The 24251-nt window shown below is 37.7% G+C and overlaps 1 protein-coding gene across 1 annotated transcript in view; it reads left to right on the plus strand.

Moving 5' to 3' along the window:
- Positions 1-16750: 16750 nt before the first annotated feature.
- LOC129245236 (MOXD1 homolog 1) overlaps positions 16751-24251 on the plus strand; it is a 98197-nt gene continuing 90696 nt past the window's right edge. The window contains exon 1 of the mRNA XM_054883279.1: positions 16751-18291. Coding sequence (XP_054739254.1) covers positions 17782-18291 — 510 coding nt within the window. The 5' untranslated portion in view covers positions 16751-17781. The remainder of the gene's footprint in view (positions 18292-24251) is intronic.

Below are 24251 nucleotides of genomic sequence, written 5' to 3' on the forward strand. Positions count from 1 at the left end.
AAATATTTAAATAAATTCTTTAACATGTTTTAGTCTTACGCTTGTTTTCTTCCCTTATGCCGAAAGGTAAAATGACTTAACCTCTAATTGTTTTGCTACAAAAAAAAAATTATTTTGTTCAGCTTTTTCAATGAATGTACTTAGATTTTCCATTAATTCTGTGACAAATTTCAGAATACGCACGCCAAGAACAAATCCGCAGAAAAAAGGTACGTTATTTATACTTTTGTTCTACTCATAAATTTTACTCAGTTTAGTGGCAAATTTCACTTGTTAACAATGAAGTGGAGAGCTAAGAAAAATCGCATTCCAGTGATTGTATTACCTAAGTGTGGAAAAGGTTTAAGTGAAATTTACAAATTGTTTTGTGCAAACGTCTGAAGTGACAGACAGAAAAAAGAGTGGTCGCCCTCACGAGGTTCGAACCAGTGTAGCCATAAAAGCCGTTCGAGAAAGAATTCACAAAAATCCCCTTAGAAAGCAGAAAATCATGTCTAAGGAAATAAATGTCGACCAGATCCATGTCAAGACTAATTAGGAATGATCTCCACATGAAAGCCTTGCGCCGCTCAACTGGGCGTCACTCAAGAATATGGGAGCACGATGAGAAGTTGCGGGAGCTAATCTGTAAACAACTTTTATCTGATTTTGTTATTAACTACAGATAGGAATGCACCGAAATAAAAATTAAAAATTATGGAACGAGTTTCAGTTTACAAAACTTAAGAGCTGTATAGTATTATGCCATTTTCAGGATAACCACTTGATTTATTTTGAATAGTTTTTAAGGCATTGTTAGCTCAAGATGACACTTCTTCGACGACGACAAAAAAAAGGTTAATTTTCTTATTTACATATGTATAAGCATCTATAAGTTAAAAAATGTAAGCCAAAATTAAAATATCATTAATAAATATAAAAAAAGCATTGAATTAAACGGATAAAAATACCAAAATTTGTTTTACAGCGGAAGAACTGCGCATAAAATGAAAATAAGCGTCGTCGAATCAACGAAGATGAACCTTAGCGTATACAAAATAAGAAGTGCCATCTGGGGTAAAAAAAAAACAATAAGAAATTTGCACATTCACAACTTGACACTTACGAAATATTCCATAGTTATATTAGATGCTCTAAAAGTTCTAACCATTTTTCGCTCTATGAATTAGTGAGCCAAATCTAACCATCGATGTGATCGGGTCATATGACGATTTAAAAGTGATATTAAGCGTCGAAACATATTTTGAGAGTTGTGCGTTTAATGAAGCGGGTAGTGTGTTACAGCGGTCCAAAATGGAAGTATAACAGACAAAATTCAATACATTCTTCAGTGCCATTACGACCAGGGTGGAAACTAGGAACAGACGGCCAAAAAATGAGTGCTGTTCATGGATCCTCTACAGTATCGAGTTTGATAGCAAAGTGGTGATGATTTTGAGTTGGAAGAGTAGACACAACCTGTTAGGCCAATCGTTGAAAATGTCGGATCGGAATATGAACACTTCTATTATACAGAAACTGCAGATGACTAGAAATCTGTTGCATAAGGCTGATCTCAGGCAGAAAATCGATATATAGGAGCCACACGAACTGTTACAAAAGAACCTTTTGGATCGAATAGACGCCTACAATTCCTTGCTGAAACGTAATCAAGTTGAACCTTTTTTGTAGCGGATGGTCGCTGACGATAAAAATGGCTCACTTATAAGAGTAACAGCCGAAAAATATCGAGGTAAAATTGCGATGAACTAGACCAAACGATCGCCAAAACCGAAAAACGGACAATACGGGTTTGTTAATTATGTGATTGATGAGAATGGAAGGGAATCATCCGCTATCAGCGCTGTCATCGGGGCTAACAATCCATTTGGATCGTAACTATCAACAACTAACTGGATTGAAACAGGCGATCGATACTTATTACATAACACAAATTTTTCCCCCTACAAACTATGCTTTCACAGTCATTCGAAGAGTAAAGAAATCTGAAAGAATTCTTAAAGAAAATATTAATGCCCTTTCCAATGTTTTGCCGAATTTTATAAGATGCCTTACTTTTTTTCTGACTCACTAAGAAAATGACCTCACAGTCGCTCTTTACTCCTGCGGAAGGCTCATTGGGAAAAATTCTGTTTGAAACCCAGAATGATAAACTGTACGGTACTGCAATATGGTGGAATGCCCTAGAGAAGGGCTTGAACATTAAAGGAGTTGACAGGGTCCAAAGAATTGCATCTGTTCTTATAACCAGTGCAATGTCAACCACACCATCGAAAGTACTATATGTGATATTAAACTTCTTTCCGGTAAACCTGCAGGCAAAGTACATTGCGCGCAGTGCAGCAATAAGGCTGAGCACTTTAAGTAAGTGGTCAAACACAGATTACGGCCACGGTCAAATCCTGGATGGCACGTTGGGGCTTCCCAGACAGGTGGACTGCCGCCTATACTTGCCACTACAACGTTCGTGACCCTCCTACCCTCGAAGGAAGAGTGGGAACGTGACATGGTAAGACAGGGCGAGTCCATCCATGTATACACAAATAGCTCAAAGCTCGATGGCAGGGTGGGCGGAGGTGTATATTCCGAGCATCTGGAGATCTCCTTCAGTTTTCGGCTTCCCAACTACTGTAGTGTCTTTCAGGCTGAACTTATGGCAATAATGAAAGCCGTGACACTAGTACAGTGTGGTGCGATATTGGAGATGATATTTACATTTTCAATGATAGCCAGGAGGCGATAAAATCCCTCACAAAGCATCACAACCTAACTTAACCTAAGAAAATGACAATTTTTTACAGTTTCCGTTGCCATTCAAGAATAGTATGGAAAAATGCATATCTGTTTGATCTAAAGACTTTCTTTGGAGTTGGCTGGCTCTTCTCCTCAGTTCTCGTGGACAAATTTGAAGGGCAGTATTTTCGTTAAGAATTGTATAGAATAACTATGTAGAATACAATAGCCACTCAAGATTTTTTTTGTTCTGCAGTCACAAATGCTAAGCTGTACAAGATATTCTTTAACATATTGGCCTTTGCATGTACCTCAAATTTTATATTATTTGTCACAATCTGGAGGAAGACGACAAAAGGTGCAGTAAAAAGACGAACTGAGTGTGTATTTTTTCCAAAATATTTTTAGCCATTTAAGTTTATTACATCCGGAAAATACTTTTTTTAGCCATTTAAGTTTATTAATATACATCCGGAAAATACTTTTCTTTTTTTTTTTTTTGTTACTGTTGGATATGCAAACGGTATGAATTAGATATTCGTAAGCAAATCTTTCAGAAAGTTGACAAAATATTCTTAAAGAAATCTTTTATATTAGCATTTAAAGAAATCTTCAGCAGAAATTTCTTCACGAGCTCGTGTCACCCGACTTTCTCTCGAAATTTGTAAATAAGCCGTTTCAGTATTCGAAATGAATTTTTATTACTCTTACTTATTTTGTTGAAATTGTTTAACCATTTAAACAATTTATTGCAGTTAAACAGTTTTTTTCTATGCTTTTTCCAACAAAGAAAAGTATTTTCTTCATTTTAAGCAAAATTTATATCCATGTATGATCATATAAAACAGGGTTCTGGTTATAAGATTAAATTTTATCATATCATACCATATCTTCTTAAACAATATTCTATGTAACTGAGATTAAGAAATAAATAAATGTCATAGTAAAATTATTCTGTTGCCCTATTAAACAAATATTAAATTAATTCACACAAACATTTTACATACGTTCGAGCGACACAAGTTTAACACAACGAATACTGCCTGCCTCTCCTAATTAAAGTACGTTGTATTTTGGAGGAGGATGAAGCTATTTTTGATATTTCTTTTATTTTTCAGAATATTTAGTGAAAAAAGTAAGTTAAAGTTTACATATACTTTGTTTTTGCTTTGCTATTCTGGTTGTCAAATCAGTAAAGTGAAAGTCAAAATATATGTAAAGTGAATGAGAGAAGAAGAAATCAGCTTACCTAATAACAGAGATGCTTATTAAATTGCCAAGAATGATAGAAACAAGATTGCGCCCTTCAGAGAGTGGTTGACGTCGCATTAGCTGAGTTGTGCAGTGTTGCCAACCATTTGCTCTTCGCAATAAACTTTTAAACCCAAATGCGAAAATTTTTAATTTTGGTTTTTGTTTCTTTTTTTTATTTAAAGCTACCGAAACTGTAACTTAAAAAACAAAACTGTATTATTAACGAAAGAATGTTAAAAACGGTCACTCTGAGAAGATTTTAGTGTTAATGAAAATTCGTTGATTATTATAACATTTGATATTTTGAAAGGGGAAATTAAATTTTTTGTTCCTTTTAACCTATTGCTTCCGCTCCTCAATCCTTAATGGGACATAGCATCAAGAGGTGTATTCATAGGGTAGAAGGTAGGACACAGGGTATCAAGAGTACCTGACATGAAATATAGCAAAAAAGTTGTGCTCTTAACAAAAATCTCATAAATTAAATTGTACATAACCATAACACATTTATTTAAAAAAACGCACATTTTAAAGAGAATTTGTGTAAAAATTTGGTATTTTATATTGTTTAAATGGGCATTTTAGTGCGGTTTTATTTCCAAAGCTGGGCAACACTGCAGTGGCGAGAGAGAAATTTGACTGCTGTAAGGAGAAGAACACCAACAATAACAACAATCGCGGGCAATGCGTCCAGATGTTTAAAAAAGGAAACCTAAATAAAACTGGGTAAATTATTGAACTAATTTTTAAAATATGTATATTTTACAAAATTATAAACATTACATTTTAATTAGAGCAGGCTAGAAAAATGTCATGAAGAAAGAACGAAAACTTCGAGACAAAATAACAAACAAATGCCAAATCAAATACTGGTGCTAAACGACGTCACTCATTGTCAAATTCGCTGAAAGCAAAGTAACGGTACAAAGATAAGCGCCATCTCATTATTCTTTCCGTCAAGTGACATTGCTAATCATGACACAAATGGGTTTCTGAATAGGAAATATTTGCGCATAAACATTTGAACATATCGCTCTCCTCACTCTCCTCAAAGGCGACTACTATTTTCGTGAGAAATTTGTGTTGCCAATAAGGAAGTTGAGGTTCGAAATTGAAAAATTTCCGGACGAAACGCAAAGTTGAATATGTCATGATTCAATAATAAAAGGTTGTGTAAAGTTTGACAATTATAAGGAGCGCAACTAAGTTCCCGCTGTTTGTAAATAGATGCCGCCAGCAGTGTGTGCTAGTCGACTCTAACATAACCTAAACGTCATAAACCAAGCTTAGACATATAGTAAACAAACTGTTTCGACCCATTAGTGATTTCGTTTTGGTATCATATACTTTTGGTTTTGTGAAAATGTCGAATTTTGTGCCGAATAATCGTCATTTGCGGGAAGTGTTGATTTTCCTCTTTCGTTCGAAAAAAAAACGGCGACTGAAGCGCATCGAGAGCTACAAAAAGTTTATGGAGATGCCGAGATTGGTTCCGTCGCTTCAAAGACGGTGATTTTAATGTTGACGACCGTCCGCGTCAAGTATGGCCAAAAACCTTCGAAGACGCTGAATTGGAGGCATTGCTGTATGAGGATCCATGTCAAACGCAAGAAAAGCTTCAGTATTAGGAGTTACCCCCCGCCAATCCATTTAAAAGCGATTGCATGTTTTGGGAATGATTCAGAAACAGGGGACTTGGGTTCCTTATGAGTTAAAACCAAAGGATGTTGGACATCGTTTTTTCGCCTGTGAACAACTGCTCTAGCGGCAAAACAGGAAAGGTTTTCTTCACCGCATCGTGACTAGTGATGATAAGAAAAGTCAGGGACTGCCTGGGCGATGGTTATGCTATGTATTTAGTGGGACCAAGTTGGTTTTATTTCTTATGAACTATTAAAACCAAGCGAAACCATCACTCGGTATCGGTATCGACTTCAATTGATGCGATTGAGCCGAAAACTGCGCGAGAAGCGGTCGCAATACGCGGAGAGGCATGAACAAGTGATTCTACAACATGACAACGCTCGGTATCACGTTGCCAAGCCCATTAAAACCTACCTGGAAACACTCAAATGGCAAATCCTACCAAACCCGCCATGTTCTCCAGATATTGCACCGTCCGATTATCACCTTTTCCGATCGATGGCACATGGTCTAGCTATGAAGACATCAAAAAATGGCTTGATCCGTGGATAGCCTCAAAAGATGTACAGCTTTATCGCGACGGTATATGAGATCTACCAGAAAGATGGGAAAAAGTAGTAGCCAGCGATGGGCAATACTTTCAATGATTCACTTGTATCCATTTTTTCAGAATAAAGTTGTATTTTCATCAAAAAAACATCGAGAACTTAGTTGCGCACTTAATACTTAAACCATTGATGCAATTTAGAAGTTAGGGGAAAAGAGGCATAAGTTTATCCCTTTTCGAAGAAGGTAGTAAAAGATTGAAAAAAGGTCGACGTTGGATGCTGTCTATTGGGACGCTTCGTCATCTATGACCACAGCGTCCGGAGCGTTGGGAGAAGTGTATATTTCTAAAATATTTTGATGTTTTTTGTGTCTCCATTTTTAACACGGGTACTTATTGAGCCCCCCTCGTATGTTCTTTTAGTGCTGCCCTTGCTCGACAATAACAAAAAAAATGTTTCTCAAATTTGCTATGATTTTTTTCAGGTTTTAGATAGATAAATATCATTAATCCAAAATTCGTAGTTTGACAAGCTATTTTGATAACCAAAATCATACATATATGGAGTATAACTTAACTTAGTATTTTCAACTTAATTGTTAGATTTTAACAATGCTTGCCTATGGTTATTGCCCAATAAGTTGTTTTGGTTGGGGCTTCCAACTATTTAATCTGCCCCTCAGAAAGTATTTGACAGACCGTGAATTAGAATTTATTCAGTTTCACAAGACGTTACAAAAAGGATTTACTCTGTTTGCATAGAAGCGTCACCAAAAGATGGGCTGCCTCGGACTCATTCCAGGAATGCAAAATTGCGATAGGCATGGCCAACTCCGCCCTCTTCAGATCTGGTCTGATCTCGAAATCGGTTGCCGAAAAGTGTTGTACACAAACTTTTCCGCCTGGTTTCAATGGAGTGCCGCACGATTTTATCCACTATTTTCTTTCCCTTTTGTCTTTTGAGATATGAACAAACTTACCGCCTTCTTTTGCCACCGTTTTGTGACACAACAAAAAAAGAATTACCTGCTAAATTTCTTAGTAAAAGTAGTAATTTTTATGCTTTTGAGAACATTTTCTTTAGAATTTGCTCTGAAATAAACTGTAGATTTTCCGGATTTGTTAAGCAGCTCAAGTTGGCTGTCACAGGATGAAAATTACACATCTTACATCACCTTCAATTTTTGCTTCACGGTCATCAGTCTGCTAACATGCAAAATTCTACCTCATATTTGCCACTGTAATTGAAAAACATTTCATATACTTTGTTGTGCTGACATACACGAAATGTGTTGATCGCAAGCGGTTATTCAAAAGAGTCCTTTTACGAGTTGTGCTTTTTCGAGCTTATTGTTGGAGTGAAACTTCTTAGGCGTCGATAGACGAGCGAGAATGGAGAGTAAAATTTCAAGGTCATGCAACGTTTTGACTATTTTCGTTCCGCGAGAGAGAAAAAAGATATAACGTAGAGGAAAAGGAGAGGGAGGGCTATACCTTATATATATCTCAGATACACTTTAGGTTATTTTTCTTGAGTTTTTCCTTGTGTGCTAATTTCTTGTGAGAAATTACACTGCCTACTTTTTGGCGGTTGTTCGTTGGTGCAAACTTTTAGGAAATATATTTTGGCGTTGTATTTCCTTGGTGCCAACTGTTTGGCGTGTTTTTGGTCCCAATTTTTTTGGCGTTTTTTTTTGGTGCATACTTTTTGGCACTTATTTCCGTTTCTTGGCTACATATATATATATTACTTCTCTCTCTCTCTCTCCCATTCTCTCTCGGATATCTGTACTACACGCACTTTTTTCAATTGCTTTTCACTAGCTTGACAAGCTTGGCTATCAGCAAATGAATCAAAGCGAATCTATTAAAGGTGGTGTTGGTAAATCAGCTTATTTTTTTTCTTTCGCTTTGTAGCTGTCAGCACAGAATAAAACAAGGCAAATCAGTTTTTTGTTTTCTACTTCGCCAATACCTGGCCGTGACAATCAAATTTACAAAACATTGTTGTTGGTCTAGCGCCACCACCTTCAATAAATGCGTCTTGAAATGAATAATTCAATAAGAAAGAAGAATTCAAAATAAAAATTATTAATTCATTCATGATTACTTTTTTTAATTTTGTCTGTACATTTATTGAGAATAAAATGAAACTGTAAAAAATCTAAAAAAATCCGCCATTAAGTTTTTACTACCAGAAACTCATTGACTTAGCGAACTAACCTCGTTCTTAAGCAACGTACAAAATTTCTCATTGGGTCAACAAAGACAACTGAGGACAGGAACCGTTCTCCAACCTTTAATTTTTCCCTTATTCATTGCCGATTATTTGCGGTTATGTTAGATGAAAAGTATGCAAGAAAACGTGCCAAGCAGCGACGCGAAAAGAAAAAGGCGGCAACACATGCTACGGGTTTATGCCACCGTACACAACGCAAAAAGCGAAAGGAAGCAGCAAGAGCAGCAGGCAATGGGAATATGAAATTGCAGCGAAATTGCTATCGCGTAAAATTAAAAGATACAAACTTGAAACAACAGCACAAAAAACAAGTTGTGAGAGGCATAGGGATGTGTGTGTGTGTATACCTTATAAACCGGCATTATTGGTTAGAAGATGAAAGCAAAAAACAAGTCTTGAACATTTAGAATGATTGTAAGCCAACGCAGGAATGCATAAGTAGTTCCTGCAAATTAAAAGAAACATGACCTAAAGGCTAAAGGATGTAAACACAAACAACAATGAGCCATGCCGTGGTGGCAAATAAAGCGGGAGATGCAAATGGAGTGGCAATAGCGAACAGACTCTGCTATAGATTGGAATAGTGTATGCATATACATATGTATGTATGTGCAAAGGGTTTTTAGGATCAACAATTTCCAGGCCACTGCTGCTGCTGCACTCTAGTCACACGCAGCTCACCTTAAGGCTATGAAGTTGACGCTATTTATGGTCATGGATGTGGCGGTTGCATCGCCACTTGCTGCTCAGACAACAGGCTTAGTGTTATCGGGAGGCAGTCTTAATTGCAACAACAATAATGAGAGTTACAAAACGATGCATCGAATGCCTCGCATGGCTTTGGCGCACGTGAAAGCCGACGGCTGTGGAGCAGATGTTGGCTGCTAGGCAACGTAAATAGGGAAAAAGCAAGGGTCTTTGAGGCAATCAATTGAATCGATCGCAAATACGACAACAGCCGACAGAAGGTAAACACAAAGGGCAGGGAGTCGATGAAGCACGGTTGGAGCACGCAACATAAAGTATTATGCATAGAACTTGTAAGTATGAACGCAGCTGTTGCTTGTGCGCACACGCATACAGTCTTCAGTTTGGTCTTGCCATTGCTGCATTTCGTGCAAACACAAGAGCGCTGCACAGTGGACCGTCTGGAGCAAGTGAGGTGAAGAAAATTTCTGAGAACCTGTAAGTGAAAGAAAATACTTTTAATGTGAGAATGAAGTAAAATAACTGCATTTGTGTGGGGTTCTATGAATTTGTACGTCCATACACCCATTTGCTTCTGCAAACGATAATTCAATCAAAGGAGTAGGTATCTCGATGTAGATTAGTACTAATTATAAAAATACGATCAGGGAAAATAAGACTGGATAATACATAGCCACGCCCACTTTCTTTGATTCACCTTAAATGTAAGCAAATATGAAATTTTCATAATTAATTAATCTAAACTGCCAAAATTTTGTAAAAGGAATGAACCAGAAAAAAGTAATACAATTACTTTTTTGAAAAATAGAGTTAATCAGCTTATCCCTAAATCAACTTATTCAGATTCAAGCGAACTTGGTTCATCCAAGCATAACCACAAACTCTAAAATAACGTCCACCTACATTATAAAACAAATACAAATTTTAATATTTCACAACTTGAATATCTTAAAAAATATAGGTGAAGTACTGCCATTAATTATAAAGATAAGGCGCATTCTTTAAAGGTGTTGTTACTAGACCAACAACAATATTTTTGTACGTTTGATTGTCATGGCAAGGTATTGGCGAAGTAGAAAAAAAAATTATTCGCTTTGTTTTATTCTGTGCTGACAGCTACATGGACACGGCGAAAGAAAAAACAACAAATCAGCTGATTTGCCTATACCACATTTAATGGATTTGCCTTGGATAGATAGATAGAATTTTTTCTTCCGATTCGACACTAACAATGATTATAATAAAATAATAATAATAAAAAATTTGCGACAATGGCTCTGTGGTCGTCTATCGGAAAAACATCAACACTTTCCCAAATATACGTGTCGGACTATTTTTAAAATTGGACTTCTTCCTAAAAAAATTACTAAAGTTGTATATTGCCCTCAGATTACAAGGTCTACATTTTAAATTTCTGTGTCCTTCAAGCTCTATAAGGTCACAGGCCTGTATTCCTGCCTTCAAAATCCACTTTATTTTATAATTATCAATAATCCTATTGAATTAACTTTCACCGATATTGTGATCTAATTCTTTATATATACGTAAGCCTTTAAGACTGCTTTCCCATAATGTCTGTTTATTTTTCTTATGTAAATTTTGTAAAAGTAAATCAATGTTTTCGTTCCACTTTCCTCTATTTTGAATCTTTAAGCTCCACTTAATATTCAGTTATCGCTATAAGGTGGGTAGGTAGGTTAGTTGGCGTCACCTACACCGCATAAAAGTGCATCGGTAACCAGTCCCATATAAAAAAAAAAATAAAAAAAGTGAATTTTTTTGACCCATGCAATTCGCTCTTATAATAGTGTGAGTTAAATCTGAAAAAATATAAAACAAGTATTGAAACCAAAAACGCGACTGCTTCCACAAACGCGATGGTGGTATCTCTTGGTGTAATATTGAAAAAAATGACAAAAAAAATTAAATTTAAATTGTAACAGGTAAAAATGGAACAAAAAAAATGTTATACAATATATTGTACCTTTACTTATATAATTGTAGTAATAATAAGCTTATTAAAAAATGCGTTCACTTAACTTTAACCAATAAATTTCCAGCGGTATTGTGCAAAAACCTCAAAGAATAAATTCTGCGGAAGGCAGAATTTTGGATAATCATAACTTTACCTAACAGTATAGGTAGATGAGCCTTGCATCATCAGAGCCTTGGTGCGGCTAGCTATAGGAGAAAATGTTAATATCTCCCTCACTCCCACTTTCCTTAAGCATTTTACATGCCTGCTGGGTCGCAAAGACTTCTGCCTGAAAAACATTAGCAGTATTCGGCAATTTTAAGGAGATGGATATATCGGCTGAAAGAAACCCCCTGCTCCAAATCCTGACTCCACCTAAAAGCCGTGAGGGAAGAGAGAGGTGCCAGCTTCGACGCAAATTTTCCCCTCGCTCAAATTTTGCCTACATAGAAAGATTGCCCTGCCACGACTTTCAAACTCCAGATACTTGCGGATACATAGATTTGCCCAAAATTTCAGAGAAATAACTGTTAACTGTTTAGTGTTATTACGGCCCTACGTTAAAATTGTCAGCAATTGGCACCTAACAGGGTAGTATTCAAGTAAATCTTAGATTTTCTCAACACTCAACGGAATATTTTGTTAAAACTACAACATTTTTGTCCACTTAACCTTTACTGGGCAGACCACTGTGCGCTGCGACCACTTCAACTTGATTTCAACTTCATCGCCATAGTCACCAATCCCGCTGGAGTTATTTAATTTACAGCAACTGCCTAATCCATCAAGGACATCATGCATTTGCTTGCAGTTAGGGAGGCATGGACGTGTTCGCTAGTGTGGCATTCAAATGGAATTTCGAGTGCTGTCAATATGCAATAGCGCATTTAGCGAAGCCGCTGGGTTTGTTTGGTGCGGGAATAAATAGAACAAAGAAAAAATACTAACAAAAAATACTAATGTTTAAGAACTTATCTTCGTGAAGATGTAGAGATACATTAAATATTAAAATATAAAATTTTTATTACTTCATGTGTGTAATCATTCTAAGCAAGAGATAATAAATTCCCCAAAAACGCAACAAAACGCTTCGAGATGCTGGTTAGTCCGCGCGGAAACGGCCTTGAGTGCAAAGGGTTAATACCTTATAGTTCCATTGTCTGTGGCTTTTAAGATCGCAAAGACCTATTCCTTTGCGGAGAACCTTTCCCGCCACGGTTGCAGTCATCTTGTAGGCGCTTACCACGAAATAGGTCGAGCCTGATGAACGTAGTTTGTTTGTATTCGCCCATAGAAGGCTTTGCCTGGGAATTATCTACTTTTTCTTCTTAATTGGCGCGATAACCGCTTACCCGATTTTGGCCGAGTTTAACAAAGCGCGCCAGTCGTTTCTTTCTCGTGCTAACCGACGCCAATTGGACAAATCAAGTCCTTCTCCACCTGATCTTTCCAACGCAGAGGGGGCCTTCCTCTTCCTCTGCTACCACCAGCTGGTACCGCATCGAATACTTTCAAAGCCGGAGCGTTTGTATCCATTCGGACGACATGACCCAGCCAACGTAGCCGTCAAGGTTAATGTTGTTATCTGTTTTAAGACTGGTACCCAAAACACAAATCTTCTACTATTCCAGAACTAAATATAACAAATGGCAGTGACTTTGGTGCCAATACCCGACACTTATTTGCTTGACAAGAGGACACACTTCACGTTGCCCTCGTTTATCATCAACCTGGTTCATATTTTCGTATTTATTTACGCTCTGGCGTCTAAGATTGTAGCCGAGTGATGTAGCTTCGCTCGATTTAGGTATCTAATAACAGATTACGGACAGAGAATCACGATTTTCTAAACTTTATTCGCTGTTAAATGGCTCGGTGCAGTGAATATCTAGTCAATGGTAGATTCCCACAACCAATTTACAGTCAGCTTCTTTAAAAAATAGTGCGTAAAAACGTCGCCATAGTGAGAAAAAGGCGTAAAAAGTAAAAAAGTCGAATTTTCAGGGTGAATGCAAGGTGACATGCAAAATTAATCACCCTATCGAAAGATTTATAATTTTTGCAAATGGCGTCGTACGTCAATCATATTTGACACTTGTGAAATAGACAGCGGCAGTATTTAAACAGACAAGCAATGGAGCGCGTAAAGGTAAAAATAAGGATTTCCAGTAATAAAGGTTATTCTCAAACAAAATCGGAGCATGCAGATATTTTAAAATTTTCCTAAGAAACATATAAACCATGTACGATGGGTGCCTTTTATATGTCGGGATTAGAGAACAAAAACAAATTTTAATCATCGAAAATCACTTTATTGTTTTTCAAAATATTCTCCATGAAGATCTATACACTTTTGCATGCGTTTGAACCAATTGTCGAAGAACTTTTGCCACTCTGAATGAGGTACCTCCAAAACATGCATTCTGAATGCCGCAACCGCTTCTTCAGGTGTCGAAAAACGTTACCTCTGAGTTTGTTTTTTACGTACGGGAATAAAAAGAAGTCATTCGGTGCCAAGTCAGGACTATACTGCGGATGATCCATTAATTCTATGTTTTGGGTGCTCAGAAATGCAGTTGTTTGAGCCGATGTGTGAGAGCTCGCATTGTCCTGGTGAAGAGTGATCCGTCTTTGGCGATTGGTTTTCTTAATTTCTTGGAAGACAACTGGCAAACAAATCGTTGTGTACCACTCAGAATTTACTGTTCTGCGTTGTTCTAGTGGTACGGTTGCGACATGTCCAGTTTTTCCGAAAAAACAAGCGACCATTTGCTTGGAAGTGCTTCGTGCGCGAACAACTTTTGTTGGATTTGGCTCATCTTGAAACACCCATACAGTCGACTGCTGTTTACTTTCGGGCTCGTACGCATAAATTCATGATTCATCACCTGTCACGATGTCATAGACGTGTTTCGAAGCCCCTCGATCGTATTTTTTGAGCATTTCCTTCGACCAATCGACACGAGCCTTTTTTTGAGCGATTGACAAATTGTGTGGGATCCAACGCGAACAATTGACAGTCAAATGTTTATGCAATATTGAATGTATGCTGGTCCCACTAATGCCTAAGATTGTCTCAATCTCACGATAGGTCACATGACGATCTTGCAATATCAGTTCGCGCACAGCATCAATGGTTTTCGGAACAACAACTGATTTTGGACGACCTTCACGAAATTCGTCTTGGAGTGAACTACGACCACGATTGAATTCACCATACCATCGATAAACACTGGTCCTTGATGGAGCTTCAACGACAAAAAATGAATTAAGTCCATCCATGCAATTTTGCTGAGTTAATCCACGTCGAAAGTTGTAAAAAATAATCGCACGAAAATGTTCACGATTTAATTCCATTTTTGGACCGAGATGAATCTTTTAAGTTACTGTAAACAACACAAATAGCGGTGGTATTTTAAAACGTTCTGAGTACGTAAAAGCCAAAAAAAGTCAAACTTTGCGATACAGCTGTCAGTTGCCAGATTGCAACACCAGGGTTGCCGAATCCTGCCAAATAAAAGGCACCCCTCGTAGAAGTCTACTTTATTAAACGCATTAAGAATTTGAAAATCGATTGATAAGGAACTAAGTTACTAAGACTAAGTGCGCAAAGATGGGTAAAAACGATTTTAAAAGATTTTTAAAAACCCGTTAGTTAAGATTTTGAGGGTGTTTGGCAAATTTCAAATTTCGATTATTGTTTACTCGATAAAGCCAACAAGGCAAAAAATATCAATATTTTTAGGTGTCGCGCCGAGCTGTCCTTCTCATAACGCTTTGTTTTATCGTGTAAAATTGTGCATCTGTATACTTAGCAAATGTCAAAGATGACAAAAAATTACTCACTATTGACATCTAGGCATCACTTTTGAAAAACCTTTACGTTTGCTAAACTTTCCGGAATGTTTTCGGTAAATGAGCTGATTAGTGCTTTTCTATCTAATTTTACCAATTTTTGTTGCAAATTTTGCGTTCGTTAGCATTCTGGATACTCTTGCTGATGCTCTCGATTTTTATTGCTGGTTTGTGATGACTAATTTTCTTAGACCACCTTCATTCAGGGCAACTTTTCGTGGAGAAACTTTGCGAATTATCTTTTTATGTTGTTCGTGACATTCAAACGGGGCAACTCCTACTGCAGTGCAAGCCTTCTTGGTGGTATTGAAAATAATGGTAGAATGTCGAAACTGCAACCGAAAAACGAAAACACTAAGCGAGCAACTCGATGCCCTTCAATTTTTTCCTCCTCCAACAATGATTCTAATAAATAAATATATTTGTGTGCATATTTGAATGTGCGTAAGTATGTAAAGTTTCCACCCTTCCTTTTGAATATTCATTGTGATCAGCTAATGCACTACAAAATTTTTAAAATGATGAATATTAAAAAAATACTAACACATTGCCTTCGACAGCTGCCAATGCAGGCAACTCCAATGCGAAGGATTGAATTCCTCTTCTCTACCACGGCATCCTGGAACTGCAAAACTACAAAACCTGCACGACAAAACGACAAAAGAGAGAAAAACGAGCGAGTGCACTTGAAAGAATACGAAAGTGTACAATGAAGAAAAAAACAACAATATAAACTACAAAATACAAATAAATACAAATAGTTATGAGGGCCTCAACCAGCAAAATCTGCAAATCGGTAGGTAGAAGTTAGGGCAAATCGAACTGCATAAATGCAGCCAAGGTACATGCATTTATAAAAAATACAACACTAACAACAATTTGGCACTTAAATGAAGCCAAGCAACAACACGAGCCTCGCGTTCTGTTCGCTGAGCAGCCCGGCGTAAGCGCACGTGAAACTATCTCACATAACACTTTTTATATGCGCATGGCACAGGCGCGCCACCGATGATAAGCTGCGCAACGTCAGCAAGAGCACAATAGAAGTATGTATATATGTATGTATAATATATAGGTAGTAGGGGTATAGAGGCAAAATGTAATGTGAACATGCAATGAATTTCAAAAATAAATAAATAAATGCACCACCGGCACTACCAAATTACATATAAACATACATAGTTTTGTAAATATGTATGTAGGTATGTTTAAATGGAAGTGAGCACATAGACATACACTCATCCATATGCACATACATACATACATACATACATACACACATACATACACACATACGTATCTACATGTACCTGTACCACACTCACTTTTCCATTTGCTCACCTACCGAAGAACTCACCAAGTCATTTCAATGTTATGGACAATATAAGTACGTATGTTTGTATGTGTGCATGTATATTTATATATGTATATACATATCGATAGCAACAAAACTACCAAACACATTGGGAATAAATTTAGCACAACAGACATGCATTACTGGGCTCTGCTGAGCCGAACTGCCTAAACAACTGCCTCACTGACTATCTGGCTTGGTCGTTAACGTGCTTGGCAGCGAGGCCTGCTGCCAGGCAGATGATCGAGTAGCTGCCGATGTACGGGTACATGTACATATGTATGTGTATGGATGTGGTTGCTGCCAGAAGGGAGCGAAGGAAGCGGCGACGTTTGTTTTACTGACGCGTTCAGGTCGAACACGTTCTGACAAAGGCGCGCAACCGCAGTTGCGAAGGGATATGCGCGCCGTGTAGAGCTACGCGAAACTTAGAACGGACGAGCGAGCGAATGCGTTGTTATAAAAGCTAACGGACTATTATGAAAATATCCTCTTTATTGGAATGTTATAAGACAGTATAAAATAAATATTTAAACAAATTTTGTGGATATGAATATTTAAGATCCCGAAATCATTTCAATCATACTTAACCATATACATATAAGTTTGTATGTATGTATATAAGTGAAGTGCCGCATCCTTTGGTGAAGCCACAAATGTTTGCAGGAGTTAGCACAACAACAACTAGAGTGAACAACTCGTGCTGCTACTTAAACATTCGCCGCATCTGTGAGATTCGTTTCGGAGGCCATGTCGTGCGCATCGCAGCCGCCTACTGTTCGAATGCGCAAGTGAGTGAATGAGTGACGCATGCGCGAGTGCAAAAACTACATAAAACTCGAGTAAAATAAATAACAAAACCCACATGCATACATATATATATGTATATATATATATAAATAACACAAAGCAAAGGTATTCCAATAACAAAACGATTGAGCGGTTTTCTGCCTGTGGGAATGGTGGCAGCAGAATAGCGGCAGCTGCTATTTTTCGATTTCTTTAGATAATTTAACTGTATGTGTTTTAAAAGTGCATATTCACGTACATGCATTCTTACATAACGGCATACGAAAGCAACAGCAGCTGTATAAAGAAATTCAATGCGAGTCTAATAATAGTTTAAGCAATTCCAACAACAAAAATAATTATAACTATGTGAAGTGCAGTGAAATTCAAAAAAATAAATCCAATTGGAAAAATATCAGTGTTTGCATATTAAAAAATATTTTGCATAAAGTCCAATAAGAAGCTGATTTTTAACTTCACCAATACTTGGCGATTTATGAGTTTCTGTATTTAAGTTCTACGAAATTGTGTGAAGAGTTGTGTGTGTGTTTTTATGTCTGGCAGTGAATGCAACTGCTTTATAAAAATAAATTTCTGGTCATTTCATTAAAATCCAGTGTATTGCGGTTTTCCGATTGTGTTTTCGTATTACCAGTCTCTAAAGTGCTAGTGAATAGTTCAAAATGTCCCACTGCCTAGAGCGACACCGGTTATGCAGGGCACTTGCCAACTTCTCAAGCACAAACAATCGCTTATTAATAATCATCATCACAGTGTCCATGTATCTGACGACGCTGCCCCTAGCAACTGCACTGCATGAGCACACACATGCGCACCAACGCCATCATCACCACCAGCAGCACGGCGGCGTTGCGACAAATTCCACAGCCCCAGGCGCAGCTACACATGCCGCCAGCAGCAGCAACAGCACCACCAGCACAGCGTCCAGCACCGTTCCGATGACGGGCATTCATCACACCAATTGGCGTCGCATCGAAATGATGGATGCCAATGGCCTTTACTGGCTGGAGTGGTGGCTGAAAGGGTCCACATCGAAGGAGATATACTTTCGTGCCACCGCCAATACGCGCGGCTTTATTGGAATCGGGTTTGCGCGGAAGAGTGCGCGCATGGCCAATGCCGATCTGGTATTGCTGTGGGTCGATGATCACACCGGCAAAGCTAATGCACTGGTGAGTTTACAACACTCTAACATTCGGTACTCATAATTACATAGATATTTCACTTACACTCGCATATTTGTTCATTAGAGAAGGCATTCTAAGGAGATCAAATTAAAATTGTTTACGTAGGCGAATCTTCAATACTATCACAAAAAATAAATAACTATAAGGTGCAATGCTGTTAAAAGCTCGATTTAATTACAATAGTCAAATGAAAAAATAAGCACATAAGGGAGGTTCGATAAGTCCGCTCGAGACTGAAGTAAAGTACAATCTGCTCAACTATCGGAAGTAGGTATTTTTTCTGATAGTCAAGCAGCTATTTTAGCGTTAAAGTCACCTATAACCAATTCAAAAATCGTCAGATAATGCAAAGAAGAATTTAATGTATTAGCGCACACCTGGCCTAGGAACATAGAAGGAAATGAAAAAGCTGATGAACTGGCAAGACGTGGAGCATCCTATAACGAATCCAAAGCAGTATAAATAGGCTGTCCCCAAGGAGTGTGCAAAAAGCAGATCTTCTCGCTATTTCAGAAGCAGACCGTTTGCAGATGGACTAACAAGGATACCAGCAAAATTACTAAACAAACGTAGCCCAATTTCAACAAATCCAGAACTGACGAGTTGTCAAGAAAGCCATGAGCAGACACATTCAAAATTGCGTCAACAATAACCGGCCACTTAACTTTGGGAGACCATAGGGAGAAGATGGGGTGGTTGTACAACGATACATACAGAAGTTGCCATCAAGAAGCATCTAAAGAAACAGTATTTCAGTACCTGTGTGAGTGCCCAGCTCTGGGTACTCTACGGCATAGAATGCTGAGCGAATTCTCAATAGTTAACTTGAAAGAAATTGCAGAAAAGAAAATAGACAGACGCAGATTCGTAGTTAAATCAAGATGGTTCGACTAATAAAAAGCAGCGGTTTTACAAGTGGTGTATCAAAATGACATTTTTGTGCTAATTGGGTCTGGGCTGTGTCAATCAGACAGCACCTCCACCACCAACAGCTCCCCAATCTATTCGCAAAATAAAAAGTATGATAGTATTCTTCAACATACTTCGTCCAACATTCAATTTGAACTCTCCAAATAAATCGACTACTAATGGACTTCAAAATATGGTACTTCTTTCAACGTTGACTTCTTCATTTGACCCAAATTTCTTACCACCAACCCAAACCTTCATATCAACAGAATCTGCTGGATAAGGAGGTATTTCATGATTTTTTACATCTCTGCACCCTCTTCAATGTAGTCGATCTCAATAAATGGCATCCTAAAAATAATTTCACCATGACCTTGTTCACCGCTGGGCCTACTTCGATTTCGATTAATCTACGGTCTCGGCTGTTCCTTGACCTCTTGTATGTGTAGTGAATCTAATTTTTGAAACGAAACGGTTTCATGTAAACTAGTTCGGCTTACGACCGAATATCGCACATTCCTTTGAAGTTGTAAAATGATAACAAAATTTGTGATATGTTTTTTTGTAACGCTGATATTGCATTCGCATCACACCGTGGATAGTACTGTTCCGATATCGCCACACGTTAAAAGTATCAGAGAAAAGTAATCGATACTTACTGGTATCTTTGCTATTTTATAAAGAGTTGCAAATGTGCCTTCAAGGTCTTCCCATTCTTCTAGCGGGTTTCTCTTTAAAACCGAAATTGATAGCGTCATATATCTCGAAAAATCGTCAGTATTTTTTTTTTTTTGTGTTTTTTCCAATCACAAGACCGAATAAGGAACGGAGTCTGTGAAGTGAGTACATTTGAATCTAGGGCCCAAAGCTGTAGCTATAGCAATGGTTCTATGGAACTTTACTTCGCCGAATCGTTTTTCCAGCTCCAATGTACAAGTATTGCCAAACCACTACATCATAATTCATATAATGTGAAACTAAAACTTCTTGAAAGGAAAGCAAGTTGGTACTCTAACTGCGTTCTCACTGGCACCTGAGTGACTAGCGAGAAGAGTTCGATTGCAAAAGGTACTCAGTACATTTAATAAAAATATCTAATATTTGCCCGTAAATACTAGACTAGCTATGGATTGTGTTGAACATTTTTAGTGGTGACCTGAATATTCAGCGTTGTACGTGTATAACCGTAACGGTTTTCAGTAAGCCAGTGTGGAAAAAATGTTAGCTTCCTTTTTTTCCTAATAAGCACTAATTTAGAATAAGAACTAAAACTAAAGAGTTTTAGCGTTGGAAGTTTCCAATGCCATCAATGAAATAATATTTTTATCTTCCATTTCTTTTCAAAAATTAAAATGGGCCTTAAGTGATGAGTGTGTATTACTACTCAAAGAATTAAGGTGAGAAAAATGTATAAATACTTCTATTTGGCTTTTGGTGCATTCCATTTGAGCCCGATGCAAGATCACCGAGACCGTTGGGCCCGTGTTTCTCAAAAATTTTTAGACAGTTTGAACTTTTATAACTATTTGCATATGTATGTATGTATGTACATATATACTTAACCGAAAATAAAATTCTTGTTCATTTTAACTTAGAAATTGTGGGTGCCATTGCTCCGCGCGCCGTTCAAACAAAATATTTTTCTCTTTTCTACGACTTCGGCATGCACAGTAAATGACTTTTCAGAATTTTGATTTATTTATTGTGCACCTAAAAGATTTATATAAAAATACTAGCAAACCCGGCGAACTCCGTTTCGCCACCAGATGGCTTTGTTTTTTGTAACATTTCGTTTTGGGATTAAAAGATGAAAAAACTTTTTTTTTTTTGTTTTATATTTGAAAAAAGGAAAAATTTTATTTCATTTTACAACAGTAATGAATTCATTTCGATTACAAAAATTAAGTGTAATTTAGTTGAACTCCTCTAAGTAAAAAATGAAAGTGAATCCAAAGGAAATACTGAATCGAAGCGTTATACGTGTCCGCAAATTATCCGTTTCATTAAAGTGCTCTTTGATAAACCACATTTTTTGTTCTTTGGTCTGACGTTAACACAAACAAAGCGGATGGTTTCCCAACTCGTGAACATGCAACGTATAGCTGCCCATGGGAAAAACAATGATTTTCTAAATTTATCCCGCAAACACTAAGCGATTGGCCTTGCGACTTGTTAATTGTCATTGCGAACGCAAGGCAAACCGGAAATTGCAATCGTTTGAAGTCAAACGGAAGATCAGTCGGAATCATTGATATACGAGGAATCATATATTTTCATCTGCGTACTTTCCGTTAATAATGGTTGCCTCAATCAAATTCGTCATAAGTCTTTTCACTGCAAGTCGAGTACCGTTGCAAAGTCGCGGTGGATTCAAATTACGCAATATCATAATAACTGAACCAACTTTGAGTTGCAAGTTATGTGGTGGAAATCCTGGTAACTCCAGAGAGTTCAAAAACTCCGTTGGATAATTTACTACATCATCGGGATTTGTTATGGAATCAACGGATTTGTATGTCACCAAATCGCCATCGATTTTTGATTGAATGGTGAAATTCAGTGCGTGTATGTACATCATTATTCTTTGCGGCGAGAATTGCTCGTTGACTTAACTAAGCATAATTCTGATAATTCTCACTAATGCTTGGAAAAGCATTTTCAATAAGAGCTAATTGAAGGTCTACAAATCGGCAAAAGTCGTTGGTAAGAGTAATTAATCCAGATGTCGCATCAACTGGGTCTTTCCCATTTCCAACAGCTAACAATTGTTTGGAAAATTGTGCAGCACTTTGATCATTGTGAAGTTGAACTCTTATATTAGTGGTTAGCGATAATGTTTTTACGTTATTCAACAAAGGTGATGCCTTCAGGCAAGCATTCAATTCATCTGCAGGCGTTCCCCGGGGAATTACTGGCAACGTATGCCTGAAATCGCCTGCCAACAATATCATCAAGCCGCCAAAGATGTTTTTATTTCGCCGAAGATCCTGCAGTGTGAAGTTAAGTGCTTCAAGTGATTTCTTATGTGCCATCCCAAACAATGAGCTTGCATTGCATCAACAATTTTCCCATTGCACTGGATCGGAAAATATTGCATGTTGGAGTATCAATTGTGTTTAAATTGAGTGGCAACTTAAGCGCAGAATGTGCAGTACGACCGCCATCTAGAAGAGTCGCCGCAATTCCAGATGATGCTAACGCCAAAGCTATGTCACACCTTCATCGAATAATGGCCAAAATCAATGAAATGACAAATGTTTTCCCTGTTCCTCCAGGTGCATCCAGGAAGAATAGACCACCAGTATTATTGTCCACCGTTTGCATTAATGTTTCGTATACTTGTTTTTGCTGTTCATTCAGTAACGGCACATTATTTCGAACGAATTCCTACAATGTATCAACATTGTATTGCAGCTCTCGATTTAATTCTTGGTTGAATGCATCGATCGATTTAGCGCAATTATTCCTACTTCAATCAGTAGTTTGTTTGCAATAGTCAAGCATTGATCCTCAATCAGAATCAATCCTTCATTGTAGATTTCATCGGTTATTTGCATGTGGGGATTATTCGTTCGAATGCGCAAGCGATGCAAGATATCTTCACATAAGTATGCCGTCTTTGTATTTGTTCCATAACTGAATTGGTTGTGAAGGGAAACACGGCGTGACGATAATTGCGAACTGCGTTCGTGTTTGGTACGCATTTGATAAAACAACTGAATCCGCAAGTGTTAAATCCCAATGAGAATCGTTCTCCAGCAAACCCAATACTTGACATGCTTCTCGATATGTTTGGCATTGGTGGCCATTCACAGTTTTCAAATGCGCAAATGAGGCGAGAATATCGATAACGCAGCTAAATAATAATACAGCCGCGGGCGCTGAGCTATTCAAACATGGCAGCGAGAAGCTGGTAAAGTGCATGCACCAGCTTCTAGGCAAAATATGGTCGGATGAAAGCATGCCTGCCGATTGGAATTTAAGTGTGCTCTGCCCAATCCATAAGAAGGGCGAACCTGCAATCTGTGCCAATTACCGTGGGATTAGTCTTCTAAATATCGCCTATAAGGTTCTAGCGAGCATTCGGAGATTGGCATTCTGTATTGTGTGAATTGGATAGCCACTAACAGAATATATTTTTATAACATAGTTTTCATTTGTCTTGGCCCGAAGTGGGTATCTAGGATGTTCGACGAGTCCCCCAAAGCACACTAGGCAAGGGTGGCGCGATTTTAATTTATGATGGAAAAATAGATCAGACAAGGCTTTACTCTGAAGGTGGCAATTTAGCTCTTAAAAATCTAAATTTATGGGTATTTGAATTTTTTGCGCATATTCAAAATCAACCAACAACATATAAAGACAACATGGAACAGGTGATTTCAACGATTAGGTATACGTACCAGCACAGACAGTAAGGAAATAAGCAATCAAAACGTCCTTCCAAAAGTTTGCAGAGAAATACATTTTTGGGAAAAATACCAACAGTTGTTGTTGCAAGATAAAACATTGAAGCCTTACATGAAGTGTAAGACCTAGGATATTCATATGTGTGAGATATACTGGTAGCATAAACCGGTATTTCATGAGACATGATTAAGTACTACCCGCTTGGACACGTTTGATTTCACATGATTGCTAAATATTTTACTAAACGTCTTTTTATGAATTGAATTAAACTACTCAAGGACATCGCATTGCATTTCGATGCGTGTTCGCATCTGCTTTATATGTAGTAACGTGAATTATGCCAGAGTAGGCTACAATGAAACCTGGGGGCCTTGTACCTGTTTCTCGATCTGAAAATCAATGTATAGGGTTGTTCAATAGGTGCGCTTCAACTTTTTTCCGATAGGGAGGGCGAACGACGCAATATTTTTTATTTTTCGCTTGCTATTTGTAAACTTCATTAGTATACATTTCATCATGGAACGCTACACACTTGAGCAACGATTGCAAATCGTGCAAATTTTTTATGAAAATAATCGTTCTGTTGCTGTTACTTTAAAAGCATTACGGCCATTTTACGGTCCATT

The sequence above is a fragment of the Anastrepha obliqua genome, chromosome 4 (assembly GCF_027943255.1).
Source record: "Anastrepha obliqua isolate idAnaObli1 chromosome 4, idAnaObli1_1.0, whole genome shotgun sequence".
Lineage (NCBI taxonomy): Eukaryota > Metazoa > Arthropoda > Insecta > Diptera > Tephritidae > Anastrepha > Anastrepha obliqua.